The sequence below is a fragment of the Hypomesus transpacificus genome, chromosome 9, assembly GCF_021917145.1.
Source record: "Hypomesus transpacificus isolate Combined female chromosome 9, fHypTra1, whole genome shotgun sequence".
Taxonomy (NCBI): domain Eukaryota; kingdom Metazoa; phylum Chordata; class Actinopteri; order Osmeriformes; family Osmeridae; genus Hypomesus; species Hypomesus transpacificus.
The window spans coordinates 11,413,605-11,426,261 of NC_061068.1; the positions used below are offsets into that span (position 1 = coordinate 11,413,605).

General features: G+C 51.1%; 1 protein-coding gene across 1 annotated transcript in view; it reads right to left on the reverse strand.

Moving 5' to 3' along the window:
• LOC124471509 (filamin-B) overlaps nt 1–12,657 on the reverse strand; it is a 51,565-nt gene that overhangs the window by 12,732 nt on the left and 26,176 nt on the right. The window contains exons 11-30 of the mRNA XM_047026023.1: nt 11,371–11,507; nt 11,000–11,193; nt 10,613–10,726; nt 10,361–10,504; nt 8,946–9,069; nt 8,449–8,609; nt 7,950–8,040; nt 7,652–7,821; nt 7,402–7,519; nt 6,961–7,223; nt 6,172–6,775; nt 5,361–5,534; nt 5,051–5,213; nt 4,653–4,813; nt 3,590–3,757; nt 3,312–3,435; nt 3,060–3,213; nt 2,127–2,316; nt 1,716–1,963; nt 1,439–1,513 (exon numbers count right to left, since the gene is read on the reverse strand). Of these exons, the coding sequence (XP_046881979.1) occupies nt 1,439–1,513; nt 1,716–1,963; nt 2,127–2,316; nt 3,060–3,213; nt 3,312–3,435; nt 3,590–3,757; nt 4,653–4,813; nt 5,051–5,213; nt 5,361–5,534; nt 6,172–6,775; nt 6,961–7,223; nt 7,402–7,519; nt 7,652–7,821; nt 7,950–8,040; nt 8,449–8,609; nt 8,946–9,069; nt 10,361–10,504; nt 10,613–10,726; nt 11,000–11,193; nt 11,371–11,507 (3,577 nt within the window). The remainder of the gene's footprint in view (nt 1–1,438; nt 1,514–1,715; nt 1,964–2,126; nt 2,317–3,059; nt 3,214–3,311; nt 3,436–3,589; nt 3,758–4,652; nt 4,814–5,050; nt 5,214–5,360; nt 5,535–6,171; nt 6,776–6,960; nt 7,224–7,401; nt 7,520–7,651; nt 7,822–7,949; nt 8,041–8,448; nt 8,610–8,945; nt 9,070–10,360; nt 10,505–10,612; nt 10,727–10,999; nt 11,194–11,370; nt 11,508–12,657) is intronic.

Here is a 12,657-nt window from a genome sequence, read left to right on the forward strand (position 1 = left end):
AGGGTTAAATGTGGCGAACACCCAGGTCTCTGAGCTGACGACAGTCTGGCGGTAAAACGCAAAGCAACAGAACACGCAACCATGTCGGCGAGCCACTTCGCAACCGCCGACCGCACTGTATTGGTAGGTGGAGAAGGAAAAAGAGGGGAGAGGGGGAGGGTGGTGGAGGAAGAGGAAGAGGAAGAGGGAGGGAAGAGGGTGGTGTGTGATCGGGCAGTTGAAGGACGCAGCCATGGCAGAGTGATGAAAAGAGGAGCTCTGGAGGAGGAGGTGAGGACTGAGGTAGGTCGTCCCAGCTCAGAACACCTGGAGGAGGCGGGGGAGGGGCAGCCCTGGAGGGGAGAGGAGGAGGAACCAAGACACCCCACAGAGTCCCCCAGCAACGCCAACGTCTGTGACGGGAGAGCTGGAAAAGGGAGGGAGGAAGGAGGATGAAGTGTGTTCTGAAGGAGGCAGAAAAGCCTGCAGTGCAATGTCCTGATCTACCACACACGCACTGGCCGTCGCTCTCTCCCACTCTGGTCTCTCCAAGTTCTACATAACTCTCCCTACCGCCCCACAGCCAGTTACCGTAAACCAGTGTGAACTCCAAGTCCCCCCTCCACCACAACATAAACAACCTCGCTTTTTCTTCCATCTCCTGTATCAGTTTGGGCATGTCTGTCTCTCCGCTCCCCTTCCCCCCCCCCCCCCCCCCCCCTGCTGGGAACCCAGGAAACGGGCCTCTCCTCTTCTACAGGGCATTGTCCTTCCCGTAATGAGGCTGGCATGGTGCCAGCCTTCTAGAAGGGCCTGGGGTTTGGCAGTCACGTGGTGCATGGTGGCACCCTGTCCTGCGTCGGAGGGATTAGACAGGACTTGTTTTCCTTTTGGACAGCTCATTTTCCCAAAATACCGACTGGATGAGCCACACTTTCCCCTGTTTTCTTTTCCCACTGTCAGGCCGTGTGGTGGAGATAGATAGCTCTGTCTATCTCTTTGGACAGATGAGCAGAGGGCATCGGAGGGACACTGATGGTGGGCGACGTTTGAACGGACAACACGGGATGATGTGGGAGGTTTTGGAACGAATGGTTAAAATAGAGATATCTGGAAGCAGTTTCACCACTTTTCAGACTTTGGTTTCGACAGATTGCAGCAGCAAGAGATCGGCGCTGGGTGGTGTGAGGGATCAGTCAACAGGAGGGTCAAGCAAAAAAGAGATCAGAGGAAGTCAAGGGAGGAGAGTCGACTGAGGGCAGCCGTTTCCCTGAAAGTGAGAGTGAAACCAGAGTCATTCAGACACAGGAGTTTCTGAGGTAGGAGAGCTGAGGTCAGAATGATGGTGATCACGGAATTGACCGATTAGGCCTGTGTGTGTTCTGTATGTAGGTGAGGTCTCCTTGAAGTATTGTGTGTGTGTGTGTATCATGGGGTATGTCTGTGTGTGTGTTTGTACCCAGGGATGTTGGAAGCCAGCTACAGGAGCTCCATGCTGCGGTTTGGCTGTCTGCTGTTCCACTTGATCAGTAGCCTAAGGAGCAACAACGGAGGTCAATCTTGATCGACACGCGTCACAAACACCCAGCACTCAAAACGCATCACAAAAAACACGGACAACAAAACACGGAAACACGCTGACTGCATACAAAAACTTCAGGTCGATAGGCACATTTCAAGCTAAGAATAGATATACGTTTTAGATAACGTAGAAACGCGCAAGTATGGTTCCTCACAATGACTCTGAAGGGGCTCTTGGGAATGTTCTCTCCCCCAAAGCGGACGTAGATGACGTAGTTCCCGGGCGTGGGCGCCGTGTAGAAGATGTCAAAGGTCCCGTCCTCGTTCTCCATCACCTCCGCCTCCACCTCGCTCCCGTCAGGGGTCACCACCACACACTGCACCTTCCCTTTCCCGGCGCCTTTGGTGTTGACCACGAAGCCCACCTCCTGGCCGATGGCGATGGTGGGGCCGATGCCAGGGCCTGGGGGAAGGGGGTCAAAGGTCAGCAGGTGGTGAACATGCTCAGGGTCACTTCCTCGATTCAGCCAAATCATCCAGCCCTTCCAGGTCCTTCTATGGACTCTGAGCCCCTCCATCCTCTGTTAGAGGTGGGATGTGGGCTCCAGCCCTCTGGCCGTTCTCACCGGTGACGGTGCACTTGCTGGCGTCTCCGCTGGTGGTGGCGCGGACCCGGTACGGCGAGGTGGGGATCTCGTCTCCTCCGTACTTGATGACGATGGTGTAGCGGCCGACCTTGTCCGGCACGTAGGACACCTTGTAGGTCCCATCGCCGTTGTCCTGGATACTGGTCTTCTTGGCCTTGCCGTCCTGGTCCTAGTGATGAAACACCCAATAGCTTTAAAACACCTCCTGAAGAGACCCAAGTATGTTTCTGTACCCCTCCCCTAAAAAAAAATCGATGAATTTATGTCTCAAAACACGTCAACAAAACAATCCACTCAAATGACACAGCTTCGGAATGGATAATAAACTGTTTGCTCAACCAACAGCCTAATGTTTAACAGTTGGCTGTTGGCGTGCTCAGCTAACTGCTCCTAATGGTGGCAGCTGGTTGCCGTGTTGTGTCAGAGCTGCCGGTGAGTGTACTGATGGGGTTCAGATGCTCGGCTCTCCGTAGGGCCCCATCCACACACTCAAGCGCGTCCGAAACATGTTGTAAGATGCTACAGAACAAAATGGAGCTGATTTATATGTCTGAAGCTCCAAGGGAGGGAGGGGTCCCCAGCTGAACTGAGCTCCCCCATCCGTCGGCCCAGGCAGCTCCAGCCAGACAGGGGGGTCATCCATCTCCCTGCTAGAGCTCTCCTAGGGCCTCTCAGAAGACCTTTTGGCAGGACACTCTGACCAGGGGTTACGAACGTTACCAGAGATGTGAGCATGAGTTGGAGAATGTACAGTATAGAGCTAATTTGTCCTTATCCTCCATTCTGTACATACGGCATCTACCCATCAGTGTTAACCACAGCCTCGGGACAGCTCTGGGCTTCTCAAACCATCTCGACATCTGCACTTGAAACATAGAATTGTGTGTGTGTGCGTTTGTGAAGTTAGCTCACAGTGATTAGCACTGCCAGTTGGCCCTCCCCCGCATCCTTGGCGTCAATGGTGAACTCCACAGGCAGGCTGGCGGGCACCCCTGTGGTCAGACCGGGTCCACTGGCACGAACCTTGCTGGCATCGTGGGTGGGCAGCACGCGGAACTTGAAGGGGCTGCAAGAACAACAACCATTCAGAGCATGTTTTGGGAGAAAAACGATTTGATGGTGTGGGTGTAAAACTCGACGGAGATGACGTGTGTGTGTTTGTACCTGCGAGGGATCTCCTGGTCAGCATACTTGACCACGGCAGAGTAGGGCCCCTCCAGGGAGGGGGTGTAGGCCACCGTGTGGGTCCCGTCTCCATTGTCTGTTACCTGCACTGGCTCGGCCAAACCTGACACACACACACATATGTTGACAAAGACCAACCTATGTTATGATGGAGTATTTGGTTCAAGAGTTATTTGAGAGTGTGAGAGAGTTCCGTTTGATCAGTGCTTCTAAAACCCAGAACCGATCAAAAGAGGAGGCGAGTGTTTGGATGTCACCTTTCGGCGCCGTGACGGCGACAGAGAGGGGAGCGACGCCAGCCTTGCTGCAGTCCACGGTGAAAGACTGGGGGATCTTGGCCCTGACCCCTGACCCCACGCCCGGCCCGGAGATCTTCACCTTGCTGGCATCCACCACGTCCTTCACTGGCACCTTGAACGGACTGCCTGTTGGTGGAGGAAGACGATGTACAGCGCGACGTCAGGGGGTTGAAGGGAGGGTCGGGGAAAGGTGACAGACGGAGAAGGCAGGACAAAAAGGAGGGGGGGAGGGGTGACACAAAACAGATTTCAGGTGAAGATGAGAGCAGACAGGAGTTAACTTGGTCAGACACCATACTGTGTTAACTCAAGCCCCGTGGTTGACGGAGAACAACTGTTCATCGTCTGGCTCGGGTATGTGTCTGTCTACCGTGTCTGATATACGAGTGTATCTTGTACCGCGCATGTGATTTAGGGTGGCTAGTGCAACTTTATACGCACAGCCAAATGTGTGGTCTGGGAACACGCAGCGAACGACAGCTAGCAAGAATGCATCCAAGTTCCATCTATGGAGAATGGATTGGTCCCATTGCACATTTGGAGGTTTAGCTCTCTGCATCACATGCATACCCAATTGCGTAAACACGGTGTAAACAACAACAACAACAGCTGTCAATGAAAGGCTGGGATGGGTTACAAGCTCAGGCCCCTCCAGAGAGCGTCCATTAAAAACAGCAAGTGCATACTTCAGTTTATTCCTGCTATTAAAACAACGAAATTTCTCCGGAGATGCAGGTATATAAACCGGACCTAATGAGGAAGCAAATCACTAAAACATCCTTGAAGTCCTCTATCTACTTCGGATAATAAAACCTGGCAACAGGGAGACAACAAACATGTTTCTAGTTCTTGGGGTTCAGAGGCGGAACTATTCTGTGTTGGATTGAAAAAGAGACATAAGGTGTTGTGCAATGGGGTATTAGAGAGGAGTAGATAGACAGTGGGGTAACTACTGAGGTGGGTAGTGGGGGACAGTGAGGTAATTGGTAGGGGGAGGGTGAGGTGGTCACTGGGGTCTCACCAGGGATGTGCTCTCCTCCGTAGGTGATGTTGACGTCGTACAGCCCAGGGACGTAGGGCACGTACTCCACACTGCAGCTGCCGTCCTTGTTGTCCTTGCAAGACATCTTGGACTCGGAGGGCCCCTCCACCGTGATGCCCAGACCGCCGATGCCAGCCCCTCTGAAAACACCACACACAGACACGCGTTCCTAACAGGTTTTGTTGTTCCCACCAGAACCTGGTTGACAAAGCAGGAGGACCTCATTTGAACCAGTGCTTCAAAGCACCGGCAGAGAACGAGACTTCCATGATTCCATACGACATGCTGATGTGCTGTGACTCGGATGAAACCCAGAGGTGGATCAGCGCTGTAGCTGACAGTAGAGAGCGTCCCGGCCCTGTGATCAGGGGCCTCACCTGGTGACGATGGAGAAGTTGTTGGGCTTCTCCGTGAGGGCCTCCTGCAGCCCGGGGCCTTTGGCCAGCACGCGAGCCGGGTCGCAGCCCTCTGTGGCAGACACCTTGAAGGGGCTCTTGGGCACAGGGGCGTCATCATACAGGACCTCCACACTGTGGGGACCTAGGGAATGAACACGCGCATCCGCAGGATGTATAAACCTCAAGCGTAAGCGACTTTTTTCAAAAACCGGACCAGGATATCCTGAAATGGTCGTCGTTCAGAGTGAGAGAGCAGGGTCGGCTCCCTCCTGGCTGGCTCGGTGTTTACCATTTTCGAAGGGCGTGTACTCCACGCCGTAGGTGCCGTCGCCCTGGTCGTTCACCTGACAGTCCACCAGGGAGCCTGATGGGCTCTTGACCCGCGCCTTCACGTGCTCGCCTCCCGTCTTGGTCAGCGAACGGGCGTCCACGGTGAAGTCAGTGATGGCTTCCCGGAACACGGCTGCAGGGGGACAACGGGAGAGAGCAGGAGTGCGTGAAGTTGTGGCTGGTGTGTAGTCATCGCTACCATCTGTAGCCACGATAGAGCCACACAGGTTCAAATTCCTAGACGTAACACTTTTTTTTTTTTTTTTTTTTTACACCTTTCCTGCCCATCTGTGTTTCTCCCTTTCAAATATGTTTAAAAAGTACAATTCTGTACAGGGTCAACCCTCACAACATCCACATTTCATCACAATGCCACCCTCCCTCTTCTCTTGAAGTCAACCAGGTGTCAACTAAAGCCTTTCTGATGTAACTGGTCCATGATTATGGTGCTGAGGTCACCGCTTAGGAATTCCACCGCTGAAAGACGGTCGAGCACAGAGAGGCACTTTCAAACGAAACTCCTCTGAACCGAAACCAGATCGTTTGTTGCACTTTCCTTTTCTATACACTCTGCAAATATACACTCTGAGATGGTGTGTCATGTCATGGGAGCAGAAAATAAACAGAGCTCTCGGGTGGAAACAAAAGTAGTGAATGAGTGACAACTAAGACTGAGGCCTCAGTGTTCAGCAGTAACACAAATTGGGATTTATTAAGCCAACGAGCAGCCGACTAAGAGAAGAGTGGTTTTATCGAAAAAAGATGTCTACCTTGTCCCTCCACTCCAGGTCCAAACACCTTGACCCTGGAGGTGTCCACCGCAGGGTCCACCATCACCTTGGCAGGGAACCCTGGCACGGCCTTGCCCCCGTACTTCAGCAGCAGGGTGTACATGCCGGCCGTCAGGGGCACATAGGTGACCGTGTAGGTGCCGTCTTTGTTGTCCACCACCTCCGTCTTGGCCTTGCTTCCGGGGCCCGAGTCGGCCGCCGCCTCCAGGGTGAGCTTGCCCGGCCCCGCCCTGGAGCAGTCCACGTTCACCACGCTGGTCTCGCCCACCTTGGCTCGCTTCAGCCCGGAGCCCGACGCCACCACCTTGGTGGGGTCGAAGGGCATCTGGATGTCGGCGTGGAAGGGCGAGCCGGGGATGGGGACCTCCTCGAACAGGATGTTGACCAGGTACTCTCCAGGCTCGGTGGGGAGGTAGGACACTGAGCAGGTGCCGTCCCCGTTGTCGGAACACTCGATCTTGGCCTCGGTGGGCCCCTCGACCGTCAAGCCCAGACCGCCTGTACCGGCCCCCTTGGTGTCGATGGTGAACTCTGCTGGGTTACCCACCAGACCCCCTTTAAGGCCGGGACCAAAGGCCTTCACCTGTAGAGGACCAACAGCCCACACAGCACAGTGATCACTGATAACTCCTCATGAGAGTAGGGAGTGGAGGCGAGATAAGTCACACTTAAACTGCTATTTTGATCTCCAATAAGATCACATGGTGTGTGTATAGAAAGGTTTATCTTAGCAACAACACAACAAGTCGTAGGATAGACAAAGCCTACCTTGCTGGGGTCTGGAGGCAGCATGGCCTCCACAGGGAATGGGCTACCCAGGATGGGGTGTCCGTCGTAGGTGACGTCCACAGAGTAAAGCCCCTCCTCCTTGGGGATGTAGTGAGCGAGGCTGCTGGCCTTCCCGGGCTGGGCCTCCAGCGTGCAGGGAACAGCCCTCTGGGTCGGGCTGGTCACCTTGACCTCCAGCCTGCCCTGACCCCCTGCACCCTTGGTGCTCACCGCAAACTCCTGGGCCTGACCCACCTCCACTCCTGATTAGGGAGAGAAAAAAAAAAAAAAAAGAAGTTTTCAGTTAGTTTTATGAAGGTTTGTCTAAAGTTGGGTTACACAATACTGGACTTGGGGCACAGTACACAAAAGGAATCGTATCTGGTCTACTATAAAAACCCTTCAAAGCGCGGATATGAAAATATAGTGTGGTGTACTTACTGCCATCCAGGCCGTTTACCTGGACCTTGCTGAGGTCCAGAGGGGCTGCTACCCCCACAGTGAAGGGGCTTTTGGGGATGACGTCTCCACCGAAGGTGATGATGATCACCATCTCACCCTGCCCAGAAGACACAATAACATTCTACATGGACGTACATTCTCTAAGCCCTCTGAGAACCAGGACAGGAGAACCAAGCCTCAAGGGGCCCTTCACAGCATCAAGCCCAAGTGCCTCAGCAGACTCACTGACCTGCTGTACGGGCGTGTACTTGACCGTGTGCGAGTAGTCGTAGTTGTCGATGATGTCAAAGTCCTGGACGGCGTCTCCCTTCTCAGTGCCGGTGAACTGGACGTCCACGGGGGCCTTGCCCGCCCCCTTGGTGTGGACGGTGAAGTGAGTCGGCTTCCCGCTCTCCACACCTGGCCAGGGAAGCACAGAGGAACACAGGTGAAGCATGAAACACGAGTGGGCGGAGACGTGACCTTAGAGACCCCTACATCCTATGCCATAGGCAGGTGTGCGAGCACCAAGTAGAATCACCACGTACCCGAACGGGCCAATCCTGGTCCCTCTGCCTTGACCTTGGATGCATCGTGGGAGGGATCAACTTTGACCCTGAACGGACTGACGGGGATCTCCTACAGGGAGGAACACATCCGGGACATGAGGGAGGAACAGGCAGCAAGTTCTGCATCTGTCTTGGTTTTGGCTCAGACTTAGTCACACTTTAGATGGGGTTTAGCTGGCTGAGCAGTTAGGGAATCGGGATATTAATCAGAAGGTTGCCGGTTCGATTCCCGGCCGTGCAAAATGACTGTCCTTGGGCAAGGCACTTCACCCTACTTGGCTCAGGGGAATAGCCCTGTACTTATTGTAAGTTCTTCTGGATAAGAGCGTCTGCTAAATGTAATGTAAAGATGGGATGCCTACCCTCTCCTTAGCCTGCCAACGGTGGACATGGAAGACAACCCTGTTTAATGTCGTATGAAAAGTTGGAACATTGATATTATGTGTCTGGGGAGAGTGTGTGTGTGAGTGTGTGTTACCTGGTCAGTAAAGAGCACTTTGATGGTGAGTCTCCCTGCTCCAGGAGGGATGTACTTGACAGTGATGGTGTCATTGGCGTTGGGGATGATGTCAAAGTCTACGTCCTCCTCCTTGTCGCTGATGATGTTGGCATCACATTTGATACCGACGCTCACGTCTCCTGCGGAAAGCACCGGAATGGAGTCCAGAGATGAAAGAATGTGGGGGGATTGTTTTTATGATTACATTATTATTTTCAACCAATCAATACAGGTAAAGCACTAACCCTATATTTTCCAAAGACAATATACTGTACTATTCCCACCCCAAACCCATAACTGGGTCAATTGTCATCATCCTAGACAAATAGATACTATAAAAAGGGACACCAAAAATGTTAGGAATGCGTGTGGGGACAGAGTGAATAAGAGTAAACTTCTTATCACTATTTCCCTATGCTCTGCTAGACCTAGAGAGCGACTAAGAGGGTGTGTGTGTGTGTTCACGTGTCTCTTACCCTCCCCAGCCTCCGTGCAGTCCACAGTGAAGTGTGTTGGTTCGTTGGCCTTCAGCCCCGTTCTCTCCACTCCAGGACCAAACACCTTCACCTTTTGAGGATGGCTTCCTTTCCCAACATTTACCTGGGGAGAAAAATTAACTTTGAGTCATTATAATATATTGAGATGTAAATATACACCGGACATTTCTATTTCAAGATATATTCATAATTACACAATTCATGTACAGGTTGAACTACATTGCACAATGAAGACTGCAAATAGGAAAATGAGGGAATGAACCAAACAACACAATTACTGAGTAAACTGATTGTTTATTTAGTGTGAAATCACAAAAATTCCAATCAATCAAGTCAATCAGAAATGTTGAGGACAGTGCAGTCTGTAATACATATATAATTGGATTGTGATTCCTTCCCTCAAATTATCCATATCACACCTCTTTGGCAACAAGATCTCTTCTAGTATCCAACATTGCAGGTTTGCATTCCATAATCAAGGCAGCTTGTATAAATGCTACTTTGTGGTTCAGACCTTCCATTCAGTCAGTTAGCCAGCCAGCAGCCCAGTTCCTACTGACACGTTTATGTGAATCGTTCAACAGGTTGAGATGTGTTTTTTTGGGTTACTGTCATTCCTGGCACGCGATGCAAACAAGCCTTCAACTTGTCATGATATTGCATATAAAAGGGCTTGGCAAACATATTTTGTACATCAATCTCTGCTGGCAAAATAAAATGAAAATGTGCTGGTTGAATAGAGTTACCCAATTGTAAACAAAACAAACGATTTAAATAAAATATAAATGATTTGTTTATCAGTATAATCAATTTCAAGAATTAGTGATCAGCATAAATCTTCCAATTATCTTATTATATTGAATGATCAAGGACGCATCAAGATTTCATGTTACTGAAGTCCTTCATTTAACCAAAAATACATTTTCCATACTGAGATGTCATTCCAGGTTAAAACAAGAACGATAACAATAAAATGAAACAGTCTTCTAGCTTTGGGAGACATGAGGTTTTCACAACTCTGCCTGCCAGAACAAAGTTTTATGATTCAACTCTTTAAAGTGTCAATCCTTACATGTATGACTTACAACAGATACAATCAAACGTGAGTCGAGTGTAGAAAAATACTTTCAGTTGTTTAAAGGTAGTAGTGTATTTGATCAAGAACATTCTGATTGGGCAGAGGGCTACCCCTGTCACACCCCAGTACTGAAGGTCATGTTCCTCTACTGGCCGTAGGTGCGGCGCTCCTCTGTGTAGGTGGTGATCACAATGAGCGTTCTTCTCCGTTTACCTTTCAAACTCTCTCCAGGAGAGGCCTGATTTGATTGGCTTACACTCTGAACAAGGGTTTCTGATTGGGACCAAGCTGGAATGGGGGGTTCTGATTGGCTTACCCGAAAGGGACTGTTGGGCACGCTGACCCCTCCCCAGGTGACGACCACGGTGTGCTTGAGGGCGGAGGTCGGGGTGTAGGAACAGGCGTACACGCTGTCCCCCTTGTTCTTCAATTTCACGTCAACTGGAGCTCCCTCGGCATTCTGGGAGTTATACAAGGAAGAGAGTTTCAGTAAGTGTGGGTCTAGACTACCATGTAATTCACTTCTTTACTAAGGATAATCATGGAAATCATTTTGTCCAATCCTCACCTGGGCAATGATCTTCAGGGGACCCTTCCCAGCATCCTTAGCGTTGACGGTGAACTCGGCAGGTTTGTTTATGACGCAGCCGGTCTTCTCCAGACCAGGGCCATAGGCCTGGACCTGATATTAGAGTAACACCAACACATTAAGTGAAGCCAGCTTTGCTGTGTCACAGTTTCTGCCAACCAAAGCAAATGCTACAAAAACAGATGTAATAATAAGGGGCCTTCCTGATGATCTCTTGTATATTAGACAAGTTAAACTTGCCTTGAGAAAACTGGATCTCACACATGCTCTGCAACTCCTTACACGTCACCAGTATCTTTACAAAAAGTACCATGCTTGCCGTACCCTCGCAGCAAACAGAAAACCCACCAGCACAGCGTCACTCACCTGGGCGGGGTCGTTGGTGCCGTTGTTGGGGACAATGTAGGCCATGAAGGGACTGTCCTCGATGTCCTCGTCGTCACACATGACGTGCACGGCATACTCGCCGGCCTCCGTGGGCCAGTACTTGACGTCGCACGAGCCGTCGTTCTGGTCCTCGCACTCGATCTTGGCCTGGGACGGGCCCTCTATGGCGAAGCCTGAGGGGAAACACACAGCACTGGTCATTACTGGTGAGGTGTGTTTGGAAGGCCTGATTGAAAAAGGTTATCATGCCATTGAGATTCCCGAAGAGGAAACAACCCAGTCTTCTCCTGGTATCAGTATTTTGACTCCAGATAGGGTTTCAGTGGGGGCAGTCAGAACCAAGAACTCACCCAGGACTCCCACGTCCGTGCCGATCGACTCTGCCACAAAGTCAGCCGACTTGCCCACAACGCCTCCCTCCAGGCCTGGACCCCACGCCCTGATCTTCTGGGGCCCCGCCTCTGCGCCCACCTGCACCTCAAATGGACTGGACATCGGAAAACAAGACAAGTTCAAACATACCGTCTAGCCTTTAAGGAGCCAAAGACAGTTCTCTCCATATCTCAAATGTCACCTATTTAATATATTATATTTAAAGCTTGTTGTCTTCTAGCATCTTGCTCATACCACGAGGCAAGTTCGTGCTTCCCTTCAGCCAACGGACAACCTCAAAACAGTCCAATGTTAAGCCGGTCCAAAAAACAAATTTCCAAACCAAATAGATCCATTTAATGTGGGATTGGGTTACTGTTTGTGCTGGAGCAGCTAAAAAGCGCCATAAAACCCCTGGGTGACTGAGGAGGCGTCGTGTGTTAAAACACAAACGCACAGCTTCTGTCAGCCATTTCACCCCGGGGCCTGAGTGGAGCCACCGTTAAAGTCAGTGATGCCGTGCCGTCGGAGCCCTGGTGCATGAGGTCACCTGGGAGACCGTCGGCACGGCGTATAAACACACACGCGTGTGCACACATACACAAGCACCTCAGAGTTAATTCCATCTCCCCCCCCCCCTTTAAGATCTGTAATCCAATCTCCAATGTTGTAAAACAACGTTCATTCCCTCTCCTGATGAACACATGGAAAATGCCTTCATGGCTGATAAACGTCCAGAGGGGTTAAGTGCTCAGCCACGACACTTATCCTAAATCCATCCCCCATCTTTCGGAGTGCAGATACCGTACAATAAAAATGTAAGCAGATTTCCGTATGCCCTAAAAACAACTACTTTTCTCCCTGCTGAAACCAGCTATCCCCACACACACACACACACCAAATGAAAATAAAACAAAACCAATTAACCCAAAACAGAGAATACATTTCCAAGCTTGTTAAATGAAGCTGTCTGCAGTCAACGTTCCGTATTTATCAGCAGCCCTGGGAAATGTGTGGCGACATAAACGTTTCCCACAGCGTGAACACAGTTCTGCCGTCTGCCCGGCTCCCCTGTGGTACACTCACACTCCCCAGACCAGAGAGCATGAGGTAATGCCATTTATGACCTCACACAGAACAATGCTCCCCTGATGTACACGGTGAGTTCCATGTTTCGTCTCGCTCCTCCTCACAACATTCATCTCAAATTTAAACACATTCAAACACCTTGCCTCGTTTACACATCCACCCCAAGCCAATCAGCC